The sequence below is a fragment of the Mesoplodon densirostris genome, chromosome 11, assembly GCF_025265405.1.
Source record: "Mesoplodon densirostris isolate mMesDen1 chromosome 11, mMesDen1 primary haplotype, whole genome shotgun sequence".
NCBI classification, from domain to species: Eukaryota; Metazoa; Chordata; class Mammalia; order Artiodactyla; family Ziphiidae; genus Mesoplodon; species Mesoplodon densirostris.
The window spans coordinates 23,117,707-23,142,228 of record NC_082671.1 but is presented as its reverse complement, the minus strand read 5'-3'; the positions used below and the strand labels follow the sequence as shown (position 1 = coordinate 23,142,228).

Here is a 24,522-nt window from a genome sequence, read left to right as displayed (position 1 = left end):
TGAGTCGAGCTCAACAACTTTTATTGTGGTAGGCACTAGGAATATGCAGAATAAGATATGGTCATTGCTCTTTAGAAATTTACAGTTTAAGCCCCACTTTGCAGAGAAACTGAAGCACAGGAAAATGGATTGCCATGGGTAATGCCATCTGACCAGGCTAGGCCAGGTGTAAAAATGGGCAGCCCACAGCAGCTCATTCAAATCCCTCCTTCCTCATCAAAATTTATCATGCTTTCTATAACGTAAGGGACGTTGAATCAACTGTGATTTTTTTTTTCCCTGCTGTGCATTACTTTTTAAAGACAACAAAAAGTTTGGTGTTAATCAGATAGGATTTAAATATGGTAGAATGATGAAGTCATCCCTCCCCACATTTATTATTATTATTATTATTATTTTAAATTGCATTTTAAGGTAAAAGCAAGATAATAGGATTAAAAATACTCTAATCAGATGAGGTAAGAAAGGTAAAAATAACTCTCAAAAGCATGAAACATCAAGTAACAGTTCATTCAACCGGTGGTTACTGCTTCTTTAGTTTTGTTAAAACCAAGTCTAGAACTACAGTCAAGGAGACAGTGTTGCATAGTGGAAAAAATGTGGGCTTTAGAACCTGAATCTTGACCTGCTGCTTTACTAGCTAAATGATCTGGGACAAAGCAATTTAATTCTTCTTAGCCTTGGTTTCCTTATCTATGAAATGGAAACAATAATGCCTTCTTTTGATGGTTAATTCAAGGATTAATGATAATGCAAGTAAAGGGTGTAGTATAATACCTTAACAAATAGCTGGAGAATAACTGGTAGTGATTACTACCATAATTATTATTGCAATTAGAGTCACTCATACATTTATTACAGTAGGCCAAATTTAGAGTATATTTCAGGGGTCAGAAATGTGTTACCAACTTAAGCAGGTTAGGAATTGATAACACACATACTGTCTTGGTTACAAATATCACATAGTCTACTTTTTATTAGCACCAATGGATACTTGGTGTGGTCTTTATATTTATGTAAGAAAAACGAATTAACAAGTCTAGATGGTTTGACATTTTAATGCTAATATTGAGCAGTTTTACGTGCCAGGCATTAAACTAAGCTCTCTTTGTAAATTATCCCATTTGGTCTTCATAAAAATCCTTGACGTAGTCGCTGTTAATAGCCCATTTTATAGATGATGAAACTAAAGCTTAGAAAGGTTTTATGCTCGAGGTCACATAGCAAATACAGAACTCTAAGCTGTACGTGTCCAAGTACAGATCCTGGCTCTGAACCATTATACATCCCGGTCGACTCCCTGGAGGAATCTGGACAGCCCTATAAGTGAAGTGAGAACTGCAGAAATTTGGATAACTTTCCATTATCTGCTCCTCTCCTGTGTGGGATGGCAGGAAGCCCTGGTCCTGAGGTATCATGCGAAGACCAGTCTTTGAGATCCAGACACTGTCCAAGCTGAGGGAATGGGACACAGCCTTTGAGACTCAGTCTCATCATGTATAAAACAGAAAAAATAATACTTTATAATTTAAGGATCATAAGTAATGTGTCTGAAATGGTAGTAGGTATTATTTTTTCCATCTCATATGACCTCAGACTGTGCTAGTACAACTTACTCTGAAATTTGAGCTGAAATGAGTAATATATATAAATGTAGCCCTCTTTCACATCTTAGAAATAATCTCATTCTCTTCATTTAAAAAGTTTTCAGGGCTTCCCTGGTGGCACAGTGGTTGCGAGTCCACCTGCCGATGCAGGGGACACGGGTTCGTGCCCCGGTCTGGGAAGATCCCGTATGCCGTGGAGCGGCTGGGCCCGTGAGCCATGGCCGCTGAGCCTGCGCGTCCGGAGCCTGTGCTCCGCCACGGGAGAGGCCACAACAGTGAGAGGCCCGCGTACCGCAAAAAAAAAAAAAAAAAAAAAAAAGTTTTCATTGTGTATCTACCATGTGCCAGAAACTCTTTGAGACTCTGGAGATACCACAGTTAACAGAAGAGACAAAAGTCGCTGCCTTGATAGCACCAATGCTTTAAAGTAGAGAGGCAGACCATAAACAAATGAATAAGTAGAAATATAATGTATCAGTCGTTGAGAAGAGTTATGGAGAGCATAGCACTTACCATCATAGCTTCTTTTTCACGCAAACATGACATATAGTAAATAGCAAAATACAAACAATAAATCCTTAAGGTGATATGTTCTCCCTAAAAATTGAATTGGTAATCCTAGCAACCCCTTAAGAAAAGATGGTAGATTCAAGATAGTTTCTTATGAGAACCTTGTTGATTGTTATTCCAACAACACATATCCACTATAAGCTGTCTAAGACCTCACAGGCTCTAAAAAAGAGAACACATCTGTGACCCCAGAGAAGGGGCAACAGAGGGTAACTACAGAAATGTTTACAGCAAAATGGGCTGCATCCAAAGGATAGAAACTGGGGCAGTATATCTTAGCTCTGGATCTGACAGACCTAGGTTCAGAACCCACCTCCACCACTTTTTTGCTTTTGGCTTTGGACAAGTTAACCTCTTTGAGCCTCAGTTTCATCATCTGTGGAATGATAACCACAGTGCCTACTTCATAAATTGCTGGGAAGATTATATAAGACAGCATGTGTAGAAGGCTTATTATAGTACCAGCACATATGAAGCAGTCAATACTAATTTGTCAAATAAATGAATCCATTCATTGAGAGACTTGGGCTACTTTTTTTTTTTTTTTTTTTTTTTTTTTTTGCGGTACGTGGGCCTCTCACTGTTGTGTCCTCTCCCGTTGCGGAGCACAGGCTCCGGACATGCAGGCTCAGTGGCCATGGCTCATGGGCCCAGCCGCTCCATGGCATGTGGGATCTTCCCGGTCCGGGGCACGAACCCGTGTCCCCTGCATCGGCAGGCGGACTCTCAACTGCGCCACCAGGGAAGTTGGGCTACTTTTGCTTTCATAGCAAGGACCCACTTTTCAAAAATCTCTCTAATAATGTTAACATAAACAGTTTGCAAACACCTGAGAGTTATAAAACATCTTTTTCTGCGTCTTTTCCTTTCTGCTACAAGACTGTTTATTATCTACTACTCAGGAAATGCCAATCTTGGTAAACATACCAAGCTGTATATGTTTCTCTGATAACACTATTGTTGCTTTACAAAGATAAGCATTTAATTTCTGAAAACAAAATGCCATTCAGCTAAAAATATTTTCTATCCATAACAGATCCAAAATTAATATTACTTTTTTTTAAAAAGTGAAATTGTTTCAGCCAAACTTAGTGCACAGATATTAATAGGAAGTTTCAAAAGTGATAGGCATGTAAAAGTAAAGGTTCCAAATCAACCAGAGTTTATGGCAGAATTGAACATCAGGATGAGAGATGAGAGTAACGTACTTATGGTCAATTAATCTACAACAAAAGAGGCAAGAATATACAATGGAGAAAAGACAGTCTCTTCAATAAGTGGTGCCGGGAAAACTGGACAGCTACATGTAAAAGAATGAAATTAGAACACTCCCTAACACCATATACAAAAATAAACTGAAAATGGATTAAAGACCTAAATGTAAGACCAGAAACCATAAAACTCCCAGAGGAAAACATAGGCAGAACACTCTGACATAAATTGTAGCAATATTTTTTTGGATCTGTCTCCTAAAACAAAGGAAATAAAAGCAAAAATGAACAAATGGCACCTAATCAAACTTAAAAGCTTTTGCACAACGAAGAAACCATTTACAAAATGAAAAGACAACCTGCTTAATGGGAGAAAATATTTGCAAATGATACGGTGGATAAGGGGTTAATATCCAAAATACATGAACAGCTCATACAACTTAACATCAAAAAAAACAAACAACCCGATCAAAAAATGGACAGAAGACCTGAATAGACATTTTTCCAAAGAGGAAATGCAGATGGCCAACAGGGACATAAGAAGATGCTTAACATTGCTAATTATCAGGGAAATGCAAATCAAAACCACAATGATATATCACCTCACAACTGTCAGAATGGCTGTCATCAAAGAGAACACAGATAACAAATGTTGGCAAGGATGTAGAGAAAAGGGAACCCTCCTACACTGCTGGTGGGAATGTAAATTGGTGCAGCCACTGTGGAAAACAGTATGGAGGTTTCTCAAAAAACTAAAAATAGAACTACCACGTGATCCAGAAATTCCACTCTGGGGTATATATACATGAAAAAAACAAAAACACTAATTTGAAAAGATACATGCACCCCAGTGTTCACAGCAGCATTAAATACAATTGCCAAGATATGGAAGCAACCTAAGTGTCCATCAACAGATGAAAGGTTAAAGAAGATGTGAGATATATATATATATATATATATATATATATATGTATATATGTATATACACACACACACACAGACACACACACACAATGGAATACTACTCAGCCATAAAAAAGAATGAAGGTTTGTCATTTGCAGCAACATGGATGGGCTTGGAGGGTATTATGCTAGGTGAAATAAGTCAGACAGAGAAAGACAAATACTATATGATAATCACTTATATGTGGGATCTAAATACAACAAACTAGTGAATATAACAAAAAGGAAGCAGACTCACAGATATAGAGAACAAACTACTGGTCACCAGTGGCGAGGCGGGGAGGGGACAATCTAGGGGTAGGGGATTAAGATGTACACACTATTATGTATAAAATCAGCTACAAGGATATATTGTACAATACAGGGAATATAGCCAATATTTTATAAAAACCATAACCTTTAAAAGTTGTGAATCACTATTTTGTACACCTGTAACTTACATAATATTGTACATCACCTATACTTCAATAAAAATAAATTTCAACAAGAAAAAAAAAGATGAGGGATAAACTGCAACTATCTGTCTCTAAACACTACAAACATCAGTATAAGCATTAAAGCCTAGAACACTAATCATAATTTTGAAAAAATGTTTCCCCTTGGTTTTTATTAAACTAAGCTCAAAATAGCAGCTTCTTTTCTACTACAAATAAAACTATAGCTAGCAACAACTTTTTATAGATAGTAAGTTTTGCTAAGGAGTGTTTTATTTGGCCTATAATATATTCAATGCCTTTCCATCTGCCTTAGGAATCTACAACTGCAGAGCTTCATTGCTCTACTTTTTCTATTTTTATTTTTCCATTAGAGTAAAAGTTGCCAATGAAGAGCTGTAGTACAGAAATACTCTCTTCACCTAAGGGTTAAATTCCGCCTGGCCCAGGAAGAGTTTGGGTTATGACATACATCCCCATCTGTGCATTTCTACATATTTCTTGGAGGGAACAATTTGGAATCTTTAGTTTGCAAGTTAAGATGATTTTTTAAAGAAGCTGGTAGAGATCCAGGTCAAAATTTCTCAGCCAAAAGGTAATTCTAGATGACAAATTCTCTCACAGAAAATTATTTCTTTGCAGAGTCTAAAGAGAAAAGACACTTGCTGAACCACACCTAAGTTGAGCTCATCTATAACATCCCCTCAATCTTTTTCTTCTCCTTTGTTATTATCATTGTCCTTTTGCCTGAGGAGTTGATGCCTGACAGATCTATGTCTCATTACTGTAACTCTATGGACTTTTCATATATGAGTATGTAAAGACATTCGAACTGAATCAAAATTAATGATTTATGTGCTAATTAATTAAATTAAAAAACAAAAGCAGGCCTATCGTCACCTAGAACTTTCTTAAATCTAGATCACTTTGGAGAATAAATTGTAGAAATAAAATTTCTAAGAACTTATAAGGCAACTTCAGGAACTTCAGGAAATTATTACTCATGCAATTGCCAGCAGCAGAGAATGGACTCACCTGCTTTGCTGTGACAAAAGTTCTGATTGGTTGGTCAAGAAGTATGGAGTGTTAAGCACTTACTTACCAGACCGAAGTCCTTTGTTTGGTAAAATACAACCTTTCTCATTCCAAGTGGTGGGTTTTATCATGATTTGAAACTATCCAATAACCAGAATTTTATATCTATATCTTTATTGTGATATTAATATAGCTATATATCTTTATATATAATCTATCTTTACATATAGAAAGATTATATATGTATAATTCATGATATATAGAAAGATAGACTTTATATATGTATTTAAAAATTTTTTTTAACCAATGTTGCATTGTACTTTGCATTGCTGTGTAGTTTAGGCAGATCTGTTGTACAAACACAAAAAGAGTGCAAAGGACAAAGTGACTGCCCGATTTCTTAGCACACATTGTGTTTTGCAGATGTTCACTTATACCTCCTATGTTGCTTTAGACGATACTAGAAAACTATCCTGATGGAACTGATAAAAAGGAGCTGTAACTTGTGACCAGCGGCTGGATGAAGGGAGCCTGAATCTCTTAAATCCTATGGATATAGTGTGCTTTCCTTGATGTTCCTGCCAAAATAAGGCTGGAAAGCTAAGGAGATCTGCAAGAGATGTGCCAGCACAAAGTTGCTACAATTCCTATGTTTCCAAAACCTTGCTTGAAAACGATTGCAAATAGTTCATAATTTTAAAACAATGAATCTCACAACTGTTTCATCAAATCACTTACAGAAAACAGAGAGAAAAATCCGACAACTATCCTAGTGCGTGACTTATCGTGCAGACATTCAAGTAGAATCCCTTTAGTTTGGGGGCTTCCCTGATGGCGCAGTGGTTGAGAATCTGCCTGCTAATGCAGGGGACACGGGTTCGAGCCCTGGTCTGGGAGGATCCCACATGCCACGGAGCCACTAGGCCTGTGAGCCACAACTACTGAGCCTGCGCATCTGGAGTCTGTGCTCGGCAACAAGAGAGTGGCCCCCGCTTGCCTCAACTAGAGAAAGCCCTCGCACAGAAACGAAGACCCAACACAGCCAAAAAATAAGTTAATTAATTAATAAACTCCTTCAGTTTGGGTTTTACTTTAATATTACAATGCAGATTTGCATATCTATGCTAAGATACATATTTTATAGGAACTGCTGGGAATTTTGCAGTTACACTCTCAAAAGACTGAATTAGCACAAACAAAAGAATTGTGGAGCAATGAAGTTGGTTATGGATAAAAATTGGGCTTAATAGTCATAGGACAAGAATTGTGCCTTCGAGCTAAAATGTCCCTTTACTTCTTTATCATCCTGGTATAGTACTCTTCCTTCAACCATTTTGAATCCAGTAATATTCATTCTTCAAACTCTGCTCACAGATCTTCTCTACCCAGAAAGGGTACCCTTTTTGCATTACCCACTTTGTATACATTAGCTCATTTATTCCCTAAAACAGTGAAATAAGAAAAAAAATTTACCTCATTTTATAGAACACTGTCACTTAGAGAGGTTAAGAAACTTTCAAGTTGATCCAAAGAAGATTTTTTAAAGCATCAAGAGGTTCCATTTCTGCATAATATTAAGGACTAAATTATATGAAACTCTTCTCCCAAAAAACACTTTCAAATGCACTGAGCTTCTATAGGCTAAGGGTGGAACCAAGCCCATGGCATAAATGTAGGCCCCTAAGTGGCTACACCCTTAAACAGCTATGCCCTAAATGGCTACTAGAAAATAATTAATCCACTAGCACTAAAATTTATCAAGAAACTTGTTCTGTCTCAGCTGATGAGGTGGGGTAGAAGTTTTGAGAGTTTTCTGCAACTTGCACAGTCCTGGCAACTACGAAGATGAGAAAGTAGAAAGTAACATGAAAGTGATCCTGAAAAAAACAACAACTGTTTTTTTCAACAAATAAATTGTAAGAGGGAGAGAGAGGGAGGGATGGAGGGAAGAAGAGAGAGAGAGGGAAGAGAGAAAAGGTAAATCTTTGAGAAAAGGAGATATAAGAAATATATTAACCAATTGCAGTTCGTGGATCTTACTGGGATCCTTATTTTGACAAACTGTGAGGAAATATTCATGAGTTAATCATGAATATTTGAACTCTGATTTGAACCTATTAAGAAATTGTTAGCTTGTTAGATGTGATTGCTATTTTGATTATTTTTTAGTCTTCATCTTTTGACTTACATAGTGAAATATTTATAGATGAAATGATATAATATCCAGGATTTACATCAAAATAATCCAGTGTGTGGTGTGTGAGTATGGAAGGAGTACAGGAATATACAAATGAAGCAACACTGATCATCACTTAATAATTATTGAAGCTGAGTGATGGGACCATAGGCATTCATTGTACTATTTTATCTACTTTTGAGTATGCTTGAAATTTTCCCTAATAAATAGGTAAATTTAAGAAAAGGTGGCTCTTGGATCATGATACCATTGGGACACTTGGCAAGACAAATCATCTGGAAGGGTTACATCCTCAAATAGCCCACACCAAATTATCACATATAAATCCTCTTAGAAAATGAACTCACAGACTAATTATAGCAAACATATGAAAAATCAATTCATTAGTGAAGGCCAGCACTCACACGCATATAAGTTTGTATGCATGTACACACACACATTCTCTCTCTCTCTCTCAGAATTAAAGCCACATGAAATTCAAATAGCAGAACTAACAAATAGAGCCTATAAAAGTACATTCAATATATAACTATACTATTTGTTTACAAAATGATTTTATATTATATATGTGATTTGTAACTATTTTTTTACATAACCATCTACTGTGAACATATTTGAATAAATAACTAAACATATTAAAAAGTACATTCAGGGCTTCCCTGGTGGCGCAGTGGTTGAGAGTCCACCTGCCGATGCAGGGGACACGGGTTCGTGACCCGGTCTGGGAAGATCCCACATGCCGCAGAGCGGCTAGGCCCGTGAGCCATGGCCGCTGAGCCTGTGCGTCCAGAGCCTGTGCTCCGCAACAGGAGAGGCCACAACTGTGAGAGGCCCGCGTACCGCAAAAAAACAAACAAACAAACAAAACTCCTGGACAAGTAACAGGCAGATTAAAGTCAACTGAAAAGGGGAATAGTAAACTAGAAGGTATATCTGAGGAAATAACCTAAAATACAGCACAGAGAGACACAGGGAGATGAAACATAATAGAGGGACTTCCCTGGTGGCACAGTTGTTACGACTCCACGCTCTCAATGCAGGGGACCTGGGTTCGATCCCTGGTCAGGGAACTAGATCCCACATGCATGCCACAAATAAGAGTTCACATGCCACAACTGAGGAGCTGGCAAGCCGCAACTAAGGAGTCCGCCTGTCGCAACTAAGACCCAGCACAACCAAATAAATAAATAAAATAAATATTTTTTAAAAAAGAAAAGAAACATAATAGAGAGGTTGAGAAATAAGGAAAATAAAACAAGAATGTCCAAACATACGTCTGATAGCAGTTCCAGGCAAAGTGACTAAAGAGAAGAGGGAAACAATACTTAGGAAAAATAAATAATGGCTGAATTTTTTTCAAAATTGATGAAAGACACAAAAATCTTAGATTCAGCAAACATATAATCAAATCCACATGTAGGCACATTGTAGCTAAACTACAGCACCCTCAAAAAAAAAAAAAAGAAAATCAGAAAAGCAACCAGAGGAAAGAGGCATGTTATCTATAAAGGAAAAACAATTAGATATTTACCAAACTGCTTAGCAGCAATAACTGAAGTCAGGAGACAATGGAATGATATATATTTTTTAATGGGAGAAAATAGCTACTAACCTAAGACTAAAGAAATACTTTATAATCATTATCTTGTATGTAGTTATTACGTAGATTAAAAATGTTTAATGAAAATGGGAAGAAAAGAAGGAGAAATAGATTCATCTAATGTTGGGAAATCTGAATACACATCTCTCAGTAATCTTTAGATCAAGCTGAAAAATATTAGTAAGGATGTAGAAAATTAAACAACCTGATTAAAAATCTTGATTTTTAAATTGAATACAGAACTGTAAATTTCAAAATGAGAGAATCCACATTTTTTTTCCAAGCATAAATGGAATGTTTATAAAAATTAGTCACATACTAGATCACTAAGTAAGTCTCATATAATATCAAAGAACTGATAGTATGAAAAGCACATGAACCAAGTACAAAGCAATTCAGTTGAAATCAATAATCAAAAGATAAGCAAAAAGGACATTAGAGAAAACTCAAATAACTGGTGAGGTATTCTTTGCTTGCATAGAAGGTACAAACTGAATGAAAATACCAAAAGTATTTTTTTTGGAACTTGAGAAGCCAATGCTAAAATATATAGAATTTATATTCTTCCCTGGCAGTCTAGTGGTTAAGACTTCGCCTTCCAGTGCAGAGGGTATGGGGAAGATAGGGGTCGGGGGGGTGAGCTGCTTATGCCATCACCTTTATAACAAGATGCATTATAGTGCTATTTTAACGCAGACAGTGTGATATCAGCAGAGTTACAGACAAAACAATGGGATTGAAGAGGATCACAGACACACTCCTCAAATCTAATATGGAAACTTGATAGACGATAAATGGAAATAGAAGATCAGTGTGAAAGTACTGATTATTTATGGTACTAAGACAATTAACACTCCAAAAATAAAATATGGACATTATCTCACATCCATATGCAAAAAGTAGACCACTTAGATTAAAGATATAAATACAAAAGCAAACCTTCAACATGTCAGAAAACAATATAGAAAAATATCTTTTTGACCTCGGAGTAGGGGGAGATTTCTTTAAAATATATCAAAGCATATACCATAAAAAGATTAATATAGGTAAATACATTAAAATTAAATCTTTTCCTCAACAAAGCCACCATAAACAAAAGTAAAAGACATGATACCACCTAGGAGAAGATATTTGCAGTACCTAAAACCACAAAGGCTAAGTAATAAAGATAATAAATCTTATAAATCAATAAGTAGGAGAAAAACAACTCATAGAAAACATTTGTTGAATAAATAAAGGATAGAAAACATAATTAAATGGTCAATAAACATATATGTTCAACTCCATCAGTAATCAGAAAAATATAAATTAAAATAAGATATCATTGCATACAAATAAGATAGGCAAAAACTAAAATTGCCTGCTACTTGGCCATAAGAAATAATGAAAAGTCGCCACTTGCAGCAACATGGATGGACTTGAAGGGCATTATGCTAAGTGAAATAAGTCAAACAGAGAAAGACAAAGGACAAATACTGTATGATATCACTTATATGTGGAATCTAAAAAATACAACAAACTAATGAATATAACAAAAAAGAAGCAGAGTCACAGATAGAACAAACTAGTGGTTACCAGTGTGGGGCGAGAGGCAATATGGGAGGGGGTTGGGAGGCACAAACTATTAGGTGTAAGATAGGCTCCAGGATGTATTGTACAACATGGGGAATAGAGCCTTTATTTGGTAATAACTGTAAATGGAAAGTAACCTTTTAAAATTGTATTAAAACTTGTTAATTAAAAAAATAAAAGATTTTTTAAAAATTAAAATTGTCTGACTAACAAAAGTTGGCATACATGTAGATCAGTGGAAATTCTGACTTACTGGAGTGTAGATTTGTACAACTTTGGGTTTGCGGTACTGATTTGGCAATATCTAATAAGTTGAAAATGCCTATATCTTAAGACCCAATCATTCAATTCCTAGGAATATTCCTTTAAAAACTTTGAAATACATGCATAGAGAGCCATGGAATAGAATGTCCATTGTATCACTGTTTGTAATTGCAAGAAAAAAATAACCTTTTGAAAACAACCTAAATTTTCATCAACAGGAGAATGAATAAATTAATTGTATAGTCCTATAATGTAATGTAGTATAGCAAAAATGAATGAATGATATCCATGGACTATTATAAATAAATCTCAAAAACAATATTGAAAAACATGATATTATGCTACCATTTATATAAAATTTAAAATATTGAAAATAACATTAATTATTGGTTATGGATATATACATATAAAAAGTATGAAAACATTCATAGGCATGACAGATATCAAATTCAGGATAGTAGACACCTCTGGAGAAGGAGGATGGGGTAGGAGAATATGATTAAGAAAGGAAACAGGTGACTTCAATATATTGCAATGTTTTCTTTCTTAAAAAAATGAAAACAATTATGACAAAATACTAAAACCTGATGAACCTGCTTTACTATTCTGTCTATGCTATTATATACTTAGAAATTTTCATAATTAAAATCATAGGATTGTATAGAATTGCCCATACTTGTTCAAACTCACACAAAAATAAAAATAAAAATCATAACCTAAATTTTTTGAAAATGGTAGATCTGGGATTCTACCCACATGTGTTTTATTCCAAAGTTGAAGCCCCTCCTGCAGTTTCAGGCCCTCTCTCCTTGCCTTTTCTGATCCTCCCCAGACAGGATTAATCACACCTTCCTCTGTGCCACCTTCTTTAGAGCACCAACTTAACACTTGGTTTTTTCAACTGTGTCGTAGCTGGTTGTGTGTGTGTGTGCCCTCTCCCAGACACAGCTCCTGGGGGAAATGAACTTGGCACATGGAAAGACAGAGGGAGAATGGCTAGATGTGAAAAGTTTCTGTTTTACAAGTAGGTACTCTTTTGTTGATAGGCTTCTGTTCTGTTGCTCATCAACCACCTAACTCACTCTTGTGGTAACTTATCAGAAACTAATCATCAATAGGTTCTATAAGTACCTACTTTTGCAAAATAATCCATTCTCAAAGAATATAAGAGAAACAAAATTGTGTTTCAGCATTTCTCATGAATCAACACGAGGGGTAGAAGTGCTACCTATTTGTGGGAAAAATAAACGACTACAATTCATTTGTTTCACTTAAAAATTTTTCAAGTCCTCAGAAGGGAAAGGAATCTTATAAATGTGGATTTAGCCTACTCCAGAGGTATAGAGATAGGCTGAATTTTATGATTCAGGCATAATTAAGTAGGTTCTCAAGTTAGGTCCCACTTCAGAAATGGTTGTGCAGATAATTCTATGTCAATACTCCTGGGCCCATCATCTGAAACAGTACAATAAATAGAATTTGATGAAATGGTACAGTATATAGAAATTATACAGTAAATCAATATACATTCAATTATAACAGGAGTGTAAATGAGAGAACCATCCTGTTCAATCTTTAAAAAATATTATCAAGTGGCTTTTCTAATTAAGAGCACTTTTTACCAAAAAAAAAAAAAAAAAAAAAAAAGCACACACACAAAGGATATAATGGAACATTACGTAATATAGAGTAACATTACTTCTTTAAAAAGTTTTTTGTCCTTCTCATCGCGTGGAGGTTAGTGTCCCCAGGCAGCCTGCAGCCCCTCCCGCATTTCCTCTCTTCCCTTCCATGGCAACATGGGTTAGCTAGACACTGAGCTTTTTGTGATGTGTGTGTGAGGACGGGGAGAAGGGGAACGAGGCTTCAGGGAGGTCTCCAGGTGGAAAATTTTGTGACGCACTAGATTCAGTGACTGAATGAGTATTTATCGAGGGTTCTCGAACACAATAGTTACGGTCTCCCTATGTTCATTTTTAAAATTATGTTTGGTCTCACAGCCCTTAACTCGGATGGAAGCTCTTTCATAGGCATCCCAAACCACTTGTTCATGAAAAGATTATGCGACAACGCCAACCTGCGTGGGTCGGATCCTTCTGTTTCAGAATCTGAGGAGCGAGCGCAGGAGAGACATGTATAAACTTACTGAACGCGGAACACGCGCACTAAAGTGGTTGAATTCTGTCTTTCATCAGTATGCAGTCATGGAGAAGTTAGTCTGCGTTGATTATGAAGTGTCCACCTTACGGAGACCTAGTTTGCCCTTTGGCTGCCTCTGATGCTCCACCCCTTTGCTGAGACGGGGAGAGTCGCCCTGTGTTCGTCTCCATAACTGAGCACCCTCCACCCTCCACCAGAAAGGATGAAGGCTGAAATGCTGTTTCCCTTATCTTGGAAAAGGCCCCTTTTATAGCTTTCCTGGCACAGCTAAATGGCACAGGTAATGGCCTGATATGTGTGCCACACCTGATACTGTAGAAGGAAGCTGGTAAGTGTTATGTTTTTCCCTAGCAATAAAGCGAAAATTCTCTCCTTAGTTAGGGTCTAGTTAACACATTAGCAAGTCCCCCTCTTTTCTCCTCACCTGTCATTATCTTCCACACAAGAGAGAGGTCTTGATAACAACGTATGTTAATGGGATTTTAATGGCTCATTACAGTGAATGCTGAATCAAACACTTTCACAACAACAGTTGAGTGGGATGCTGATAAAACAGCATCCTCGAGGTTTCCGCAGCCTCTCCCAGCCAGGGGGAGTTGCTCATTTCTGCAACAACAGAAGCGGCCCCAACCGAACTTCTTCAGCAGAACGTGAGAATGCTTATTTGTGAACAAACCATTTGCTTTCTAACATCCAGTCACTTACCAGCCTTTTGCCAGAGTGAGGAAACACAGCACTGAAACACTCACATTCATGACTGTGTTAGGCAGTGGATGTTGCTTAGCAACCTTAGATCAGAGAGCATCAACTTTAAATATGCTCAAAAATCAAACCAGCGATATTCCATTCCAGCACGTCTCTGGAACCATGGCCTTCCTTGCCTTTTGTTTGCTACTCATTTTGGACTCGGATTGGACCAAAAGGTGGCGTACTGGATGGTTCTACTCAGTCTTCTCTAGTTTCTTCCCTCTGGGATGGTTTGGATTTGTGCAGCACTTGTTAAAGTAAAGCAAAGACCCTTGGAATTTTTAGGGTTTTTAAGCTGGACAAACAGGATCAAACGAGAAGCCCTGACAGTGTACCTACGGAGGAGGATCCACCAGCAGCTACATGCTCGTCCTGGAGGCTGTGACAGCACGAAGCCCCAGGTGGGAGCACCCTCAGGGTTTTATTTGGACCCATTCCACAGAACAAAGAGTGTTCATCTAACTTTCAGAATCATCATCAAAAATGAAAGCATCAGCTGCATATTATAAAGGAGACCTGAGAGCGGGCTTCCCTTGAGTTCCAGAAAGACCAAGCCTGAGATCACTGTTCCCAGAGGCCAGAGGGCTCATCTAATTGCTGAAAATCTGAGCATCCGCCACCAGCAGGGTTCAGTCAGCCACCCTCATTTTCTTGCCTCAGAGGCCAAGGTGTCATGTAGCTAGATCCTGATAGCGACTCACTCCAGGAGCGGCCAAGAAAGGCAGAGATTTACTAAATGGTGGGTCCTACGCCTTAAAGCTAAGGCAACAAATGAAACGCCTAAGCTACCCTTGGAATTGTAGGCACCGGCTAAATCAACTTGATTTTATTTTCACTGAAATTTGACAAAAGAAGCAATCCGTAAATGCATTGAAAACACCCTCCTCCCTATGCTTCACTACTGGCATGAGCCTGAGCCAAGCCACCCCGCTGCACTGCCAAGTGTCAGCTTACTGGTTCAGAACCCTCATCAGAAACATTCAGACTTCTAGCTGTTCCATGAAAGCCACAGGGCCTTCCTGAATAAGCTGAGAAACACACTTAAGATTCACTGAGGTGGCTGTACAAATTGATATTCCTCACTGAAAAGGCTATGGATTGAATTATGCACACCCTCCCCCAGTTCATATGTTAAAGCCTTAACCCTCAATGTGACTGTGTTTGGAGACAGGGCTTTTAGGAGGTAATTAAGGTTAAATGAGGTTGTAAGGGGGAGGTCCTAATCCTACAGGACTGGTGACCTTAGAAGTAGAGGAAGAGAGCGAGACCCCTCCCTCTCTCCAGGCACATGCACCAAGGAAGGACCACGTGAACACATAGTGAGAAGGTGGCCATCTGCAAGTCGGGAAGAGAGCCCCTCACCAGAACCCACCGTACTGGAGCAGACTAAGACAGAAAGGAAAATGTATTTTAGTTATTGCTGTATTGGGAAGCGTACACATATGAATTTTAAAATCTACCAGGGTGATCGAGTGAGCTGCCTCGCTCAGTCATCTAACAGTTACTCCTGCCAAATATTATCTCAATACACGGAGATCTGAGGTAGCATCCAAACCATCTGAAGGAGGACATGCCTCTGAAATAGGCTTTTATATAGTTTATGCTACAAATACTGTTCCCAACATCCATTTTTTAAAAGATCACCTTCAGCTTATGAACTCATTGTAATAAACCCAGACTTGAATAAACCTAGACTTGAATCCAAGCCTGGATTTTAATGGGCTCTTTTGAGCAGCATTTCTTTAGTTTGCCAGGATCTAAGTCCTAAAACTGAACTGTACTTTGCAGTGAAATGGTATCTAATTAAAGTTTAATGACTAGATTCCATTCCTATCCTACAGCAACATAGAAATATGCACACTGAACTCTTCACATTATCTTGTGTGTATCCTTTAATGTTGATGCCATCCCTTCAGGGTACAACACAGGCAAGTGGACCCAGTTAAAGGACACCCTTAATAGAAATGTCATGGACAAGGTTAATGGGAAGAAAAAGTCGAGAAAATATCCATTTCCTCAGACCAAACTGAAAGTGGACATCATAATGGCAATCTATAAAACTACTGGACCAAATATTAGGGAAACCTATGCCATTGCTTTCTTTGTAGAAGATAAGGATGGTAATATTGGCATCTAGCATTCAGCCACATCAATCCTAATTTATTCAAGTTAGGGGAATGCAAAATAAGTCATGTGACTTCTTTCTTTTTTTAGATCCTGTAGTCATTTTATAACATGAAATAAAATATCTTAATAATGTTAACATGTTCTGAATATTTCTGGAACCCAAGGGCCCACAATGGAGTAATAATGCACTCCTTATGATTACCTCTTAGTTCTTTTCAACATTATCAATAAACATAAAATTTTCTATACTGGAAAATACAACTGTATGTCATTTCTCAAACCATAGTCTAAAAATGGATATACATAAGTTCAAACAGAAACTCTAATAATGGCAAATATGGAATAGAGTTTGGTTTAACACACTGGTTACCGTTATGTGTCAGGGATAAATAATGGCCCCATGGACACATAATATACTTAAAGAGAATTAATTGTTTTACCTTTTATTTGATTATCCCCAAATTCTATGCACTACTATTTCTACCACAAAAAATAAAACCAAAATGATAATTGTCAATATTAAAAGTTTCTAGAGATTGAATATATCCATAATACAGGTTGAAAAATACCAGAAGCTGTCCCTTCTCCTCCTTTTTTTTTTTTTTTTTTTTTTTTTTTTTTTTTTTTGCGGTACGCGGGCCTCTTACTGCTGTGGCCTCTCCCGTTGCGGAGCACAGGCTCCGGATGCGCAGGCTCAGCGGCCATGGCTCACGGGCCCAGCCGCTCCGCGGCATGTGGGATATTCCCGGACCAGGGCACGAACCCGTGTCCCCTGCGTCGGCAGGCGGACTCCCAACCACTGCGCCACCGGGGAAGCCCTCTCCTTTTTTAAAAAGAGAAAGGAAATTCAAGGATAATTTCCTCATTGTATAAGCATTCCCTTGGCCTTTGCATATCTGGCTTAGTATGAAGCTAGAAATAGAAGTGAAAATACATTCTCCTAATGATTCTAAGCATCTAATGATTTTTTCCAACTTTACTTATTCTTTAAAAATTTTTTTTGTTTTATTATTAACTTTACTTATTCTTTATTCAGTATTCCTAAAATTCTTTCAGAGAGCATGTCACCAAATTCTTGAATATTCCCTTTTGTGTTCATACACTTATTAAAATTAATTTTTTTCCAAATTAATCCAATTACATTCCATTTCTAGACTTACTACAACAACTTCATGTACCTATAAGATAATTATCCTCTCATTACTTATTATACGCACTCAGTGGAGACTGAGTTAGGCCATGGGATTATCACTCCTCAGTTCCTAACTATCCTGTGACAGTTTCTATAATCAAAATTATTTCCCAGTGGCACTAGAGATGCAATTTTAAGTTTTGGAGGCATATTAAAGCCCCAATATGAAAAATAATGTACTACTATGCAATGTGTTCCTAAAAATATAATTCCAGATTAAATTCTCAAATGTCAATACACATATATAGAAAATTGACATCATTTTTTTGCTTCTTGACTTGTTTTAGGGTCTATCCAAAAGCCCAGTGCCAAATCTTTCTCACTTCCAGTTTTTCTTCATAACCATGATCAAATCATTTAGGCAAACCATCATGTCGCAGTCTCTCCACTTATAGATTGCGGATAATAACAATATCTGTTCCTTACTTGCTATATGTCATACATCTACTTGTGAATTTCAGGGTATATTCTTTTTTAAAATAAATAACCACCCAATTTCCCCTTCCATAAAGTCAAGATTAAAAATAGATTTAAAAAATCTGAATACACCTGCACTTTGAATTCCTTAGAGTACGTTAACATATGAAAACTGTTATTGAAATTCTTGACAGCACTCTTAATCATTACAGATTCATATGATAAGTTTTATGAATGACATTAAGGAAAGGAAATATTCTTCCCTTTAAGCTCTTTCCTTAAACTTTCTAATGTGATTACTGTAGTATATATCTCAGGGATTTTATTCCAGGGGGATGGGGTATGGGAACAATGGAGCAAGAGTGAGGAAAACTAAAAAAAGCACAATAAGGCAAATAAATTCCCACTTTCCATGGGAATATCCCCTACAAGGACCAAGAAACTAACAAACAGTAAACTTCTCCATTGGGGAAGAGAAGGAAGAGTTTGCTCTTAAATTGACTTCAGATAGAGATGCCAAAGCAAATAAATCACGGTAAGTGAAATACTTTGAAAGGTAAATGGACTTTAACAATATTTGCGTAGGTTAAAATTTTTAATCACAAGTATTCATTACTGTCAGATAAGATAAGGCCACATGTCCATCAGGATCTCTGGAGATCTCCTCCTTGTATATGATTCATTATTTTTAGACCAATGCCTAGCTCGTCAGACATCCCCAACAAATGTTGCCGAATGAAAAACATAAGCCAAAGTTCAAACATGTTATGCTTCACCTAAACCAAAATTGTATTAATTTGAGTAAGAAGTAAGTAAAGGACTCAAAGTTCTTAGATTTCTTCAATCCTTACACATTTTTTCATCAATAAGAATTCTGGAATGACGCGCAAACTTGAATGTCTATTCGACCCAGCTACTCAAGCCATTAACAGAATTAAATGCAAACTTCTGTTTCCTAGGATCCCTTGCCCCTAACCAAGTTCATCCTCAAAGACCCTGTTTCAGTTTATGCTGTCCTTGTGGAGTGACTTGCAACCCTCAAGCCATGTAGAAAGAATTTTGAGAGAAGAATGGCACTTTTACAGGTTACGTGGTCTCCAGAGCAGCTCCATTCTTTTTTTTTTTTTTTTCCTTTACGGGAATCTTTTGTAATTGAAGTAAAAAGACTTCAGTCATGTCTCTGATGGAGGGTGAGAGTCATATTTACAGGTAGGTAAGAAATAACCTATTTGTTTTTCTAAAATTCTTCTGGACATAAAATCTCTGATTAGAGATTACCAATGGCTTTTTTTGTAACTAGAATTTCACTGAATATTCATCAAGCCACCCAGATATTGGTCAAGAAGAAGTTGCCTAAGTAAACTTATCCATATACCTAGATTCTATCATGGGAATGGTGATACCCAAATCCCAAAGTAATGCGATAGCAAACCTTGTAAAATGAAGTAAGTGTCACATGATCAGAGGCAACCAGTATAAACAGAAATAGAAGAGTGAAGCAGGTCAAACTGTCCATGGGGCGGGTGCCTCAGTCTGGGGGCCCTGCTTGAATTCAGCGTAAATTCCGGAAACAGGTTTGACTCTGCATCAGCCTCAGCCTCAGGGATTGACCTGTACTGCTTTGGTCTTACAGGTCTGCTAAATAGGGCAAACTTTCCAGTATCTCCTGGGGGATATACCAGACCAGAATCATTCCACGTCCCTAGGGAAAATGACCCTGAGGAGGCCCTTTTCCCCCCAGTTAATTTTTATAATCCTCCAGAAAGATTCAGAAAGGACTGGACTCATCTAATACCGCTAAGACGGCTAACAGTAACTTGGCTCAGATCAGAGAAAGGTGAGATGGCCAAACTGATAGATTCTTCAGGGTTCAAACTGGTCTGGGAAATGGAGCAAGTCCAAAGCGACTGTTCTGCGTGATTAGAGATAAAATAGAGCCACTGCTACTTCGAAGAGCACCACTACCAGTGACTGCTCCGCTCATGGCTAAGAAAAAGTGCGAACTCACTGAACGCTTACCGGGAGCCAGCCCTGTTCTAAGTATTAGAACATGTATTCATTTCTTTATTCCGCAGGACAACCCTAAGAGAGAGGAATTATTATGACCATTCTGATTTCATCCGCGAAGACATAGAAGCCTAGAGAAGTTCAGTAACTTGCCCCCAAGTTATTCAGTCAATAATGGCCGGGCGGGAGCTCAACACCAGGTGCAGTGTTTCCGCTTCTGTACTTCACCACCCGGCCTCCCTGCCTTTTCCCTTCCTTGAAAGCTTGGAAGAGCGCCCCAGGACCAACCACAGACAGCCTGAGGAGAACAACAAGCACGGAGTCTGTGGGAGACGGGAACAAGTTGCCTGCAGCTCCGGCCCAGCTGGGCTGAGCTTTTCCTTGCCCAGCTCCTTAGGGCCCCTCCTCTCTTGTCTCAGGCCATCTCCACTAACTGCCTTGCTCTGCATATGCTCTCTGTTGAAAGACAAGCTTACAGATATCATCAATACAGATGTCACTACAAGAAAACTTCGAGTGGATCCCAGATTATAACCGAGAAAACTGGAACAAACAGAGAACTGGCTGCAGGTAATGCTCTTTGCACCATATCCAGGGAGCTTCCAAGGGCAGTTAGGAGCATGTGATGCTCCTACAAGGAGCTCATGAAATTTCAGAGTTGCAAGGTTTGTACGTTCCTGTCTTAAACATTAAGACAAATTTTCCCCACCTAATTTGCTTTTTTCGTACTGGACTTTTTAAAGTTGAAATAAAGAAAGGTTAGAAAACACATTTGTAAATGATATTCAAAACCACTGAATGAGAAGTTTCGTTCCTTTCTTCTTTGAATTCACCTAGCCTTGAAGAACAGACATTTTTTTCCCTCTGAGTATGTTAACAGTCATTGAAGTGACTAAAATACCCAGTATATCTTAGTGAAAAGCTATTTTTAAAATCACTTGATTTAGAAAACTCCAATCATGATAATTTCATGGGAATTCTCAGTACACAAATTAAAAGTTTTAAATTACTCTGCAAGAATTTGGAGTTCGAATAATCTTACATAGAAAATACCTGCATCAATGCATACTTAATCAGGTGTTTTTAACATCTGTCCCTGATCCAAAATTATTTGGAGGGTTGTTTCATAAGGTATAGTTCTTGTGGTAATAGCAGTACTGATGCAATGTGAGACTAGGAGCCAGAGGTGTCGATTCTGGTCTCACCTGACTCCACCACTTTTCACCTCTGGGCTTTGAGAATGCCATTTAACTTCTCTTAGCCTGCTTCCTCCTGTCCACAGATGAATAACAGTTCCCACCTCAAAGTGTTGTTTCAGGGACCAAATGAAATAATGCACGTGAAAGAGATTTTAGTAAGCCCGAGGCACTATAATAATAAAATTACAAACTAAATGTGGGAGCAGCATGGCCCAATGAGGAAAACGCAGATGTAGTCTGGTGCTAAAAGGAACCAACTTGGTTGATTTGCCAACTTTGGAAACTCATGACCTTCAGTGGGTTTGCCCTTGGTTCTCTCATTTGAGAAATGGAAGGATAATAACTATCCCATAAGGCTAATGTGGGGATTAGAAATAATACGTGTAAGGCCTCTCTAGCAGGACAGGCCCACAGTAGGTGCTCAATAAATGGCACCCATTTCATATCAGAGAATCCGTTTAATTAAGCCAAGTATGCTGTGTCCAAACACTCAACTCACAACAGCTGAGCGGTGTTCTGCTTCGAACAGTACATCCATTAGCAGAGTCCCAAATAAGGTTCCTGCCACGGCCAGCACCCTGGGTTTATCCCACTTTAGATTCCAGTGGATTAAGGCTGTGTTTGCTGTATTCACATTTCCTGCCTTCAACCACTGTTTTATAAACTTACTACCGGAACCTCAGATTTAAAAAATAAAATCAATTCTACCCAGTGTGGTCACTCCAAGTACAGGAATTTTCCTAACTTGCTTTTACAGGATGAACGTATTCACTTTTTTGCTACTTCTGTAGGGACGAGGGTGGGGTCCGCGGGCGAGGAGAAGGAAAAAGCCGAAGTGAATCTGCTGTTGTTATCGAGGCTGTTCAGTGTGACCAAAGTAAGCAGCCTGTGCCTCCCTCCCCAGCTCCAGCGCGTGAGGGTCAGGCCTGTCGCAGGCGGAGGCGTTCGGAGCCACAAGCAGGACAAGGGCACGAGCCCCGCCGCGCCCGGCCCGAGCAGACCCAGGGCGGCGGGCATCGGTCACCAAGCAGAGGGCGAGTTAGAGGCGTGGAGCCGGGGAAGGGCGCATGCAGGTGGGTTAGTGGTAACTCGACCATGCGGCGTGGCATTCCTGTCTGGCAAACGCGCTCACGCAAAACAGACTCGATGCTTACAATGATCCCAGCCCAAAATGGAGTGTCTCTGACTAGCAGGGAGGAGCTGATGCCGGCCATGAGAAAGCCCACCACGGTCACGGCGACGCCCAGCGCCAGCTGCAGCAGCGCGAGCAGCAGCGGGAACCGGCAGCCGCAGCACCTCCGGGCCTCCTCCTCCCCGCTCTCCTTGGGGGCCCCCGCGCCCCTCTTCGGCCCCATGTCCTCGGGCCCCGCGGCGTCGGCGGCCGGCGGTCCCCCTTGGCTCTGCGCGCCGCGGCCCGGCCGCTCCCTGCCCATGGCGGTTGCGGGGCCGACGGAGAGGGCGGCGCGGGGCGGGCCGCGCTGGCCCTGCTCGGCGAGTTACGGAGGCTGAACAAATATGGCAAACATTTGGAGCGACTCGCCGAGCCTCCGAAGGCCACGGGGAGCCCGCGGCGGCGGGGGAGTCGAGGGGGGTCGCCAACTGCCAACTCGCCGGGCGGGACACAGCGCTCGCCGGATCGGTCAGGGTGGCCCCGCGCCTCCTAAACCCCAGCGCACTTTAGACAGCCTGCGTGTGCGCGCGCGTGTGTGTACGTGTGCGCGCACGTCTGTGTACGCGGCTGTGTGTGTGTGTGTGTGTGTGTGTGTGTGTGTGTGTGTGTGTGTGTGTGTGGTGTATGTCTCCCACTCCAAACCCCAGGATTTTTTCGGTTTTGTTTTTGTTTTCTGAGAGGTGCAGTGCAAGGCGATGAATGTTTAAATCATTTGAGTTTAATTAGTAGAAAATTTAATCCGAAAGAGGCGTTGCTAGGCTCCAAGCTGTGAAGTTCCAGAAGTTAAATTGTTCTTTATTTTCCAAAAAAGGCATGGGCTCTTTCTTTTTAAATTCTGCGATCCTGCTGACAAATCAAGGTATTTTTCCCATTGAGGTATTTGCTTTTGAAATTACTATTTATACAGATGCTGGGATAATTGGGAACTCTCTCACATGTATTTTTTTTAACATCTTTATTGGAGTATAACTGCCTTACAAGGTGTGTTAGTTTCTGCTGTATAACAAAGTGAATCAGCTATATGTATACATATATCCCCATATCCCCTCCCTCTTGCGTATCCCTCCCACCCTCCCTATCCCACCCGCCTAGGTGGTCACAAAGCACCGAGCTGATCTCCCTGTGTGATGCAGCTGCTTCCCACAAGCATCTGTTTTATATTTGGTAGTGTATATATGTCAATGCTACTCTCTTACTTCGTCCCAGCTTACCCTTTCCCCTCCCCATGTCCTCAAGTCCATTCTCTAAGTCTGTGTCTTTTTTCCTGTCCTGCCCCTAGGTTCATCAGAACCTTTTTTTTTAGATTCCATATATATCTGTTAGCATACGGTATTTGTTTTTCTCTTTCTGAATTACTTCACTCTGTATGACAGACTCTAGGTCCATCCACCAAACCACAAATAACTCAATTTCGTTTTTTTATGGCTGAGTAATATTCCACTGTGTATATGTGCCACATCTTCTTTATCCATTCATCTGTCGATGGACCCTATTTGTTTTTAAAAGCTCTTTTAATCGTTTATATGAAGTCCCTAACCAGTCTTCGCTAATCACAACAGTGCCTACGGGGATTATTACACACTTTGGATGTGGAGGATTTAACTCAGTCCACGTTTGAGATATTTTTAATGAACCTACAGTGTGCTAGAAAATAAGAATGCTCAAGGCAGATTTGGTCCCTGCCAAAAGTCAGTGAACAAATCAATAAAACCGATTATTCTTATTCCCACATACCTCTCCTCAGTAGCACTTAGAGCAAATTTCAGTGAAACCACTCAGAAATGATCCCATCACTTTAGAGTATTTATATCTACTTTGGTATGGTCATTTTAGCATTCAGAAAGCTTTATTTTAAAAAAATGATGTTGCCAAGATGCTAGGATAAAGCCTACTCCTAGATTGTTTGCTATCAGCGAATTTAAAGAAAATCTAACTCCCTGCTTTGTCTCCAAAGAATTAGAAACTAATTATCATCAGCTCTCCTTGGGTACCTTTAAAGGTATAAAATATATTCTTATTTTATGAACTTCAGTGTTTTCCTTATACCTT

General features: G+C 39.1%; 1 protein-coding gene across 1 annotated transcript in view; it reads right to left on the bottom strand.

The window, feature by feature from the left end:
• The window catches only part of SSPN (sarcospan), a 41,071-nt gene extending 18,107 nt beyond the window's left edge, over positions 1–22,964 (bottom strand). The window contains exon 1 of the mRNA XM_060112483.1: positions 22,457–22,964. Within this exon, the coding sequence (XP_059968466.1) occupies positions 22,457–22,735 (279 nt within the window). The 5' untranslated portion in view covers positions 22,736–22,964. The remainder of the gene's footprint in view (positions 1–22,456) is intronic.
• Between the last annotated feature and the right edge of the window lie 1,558 nt (positions 22,965–24,522).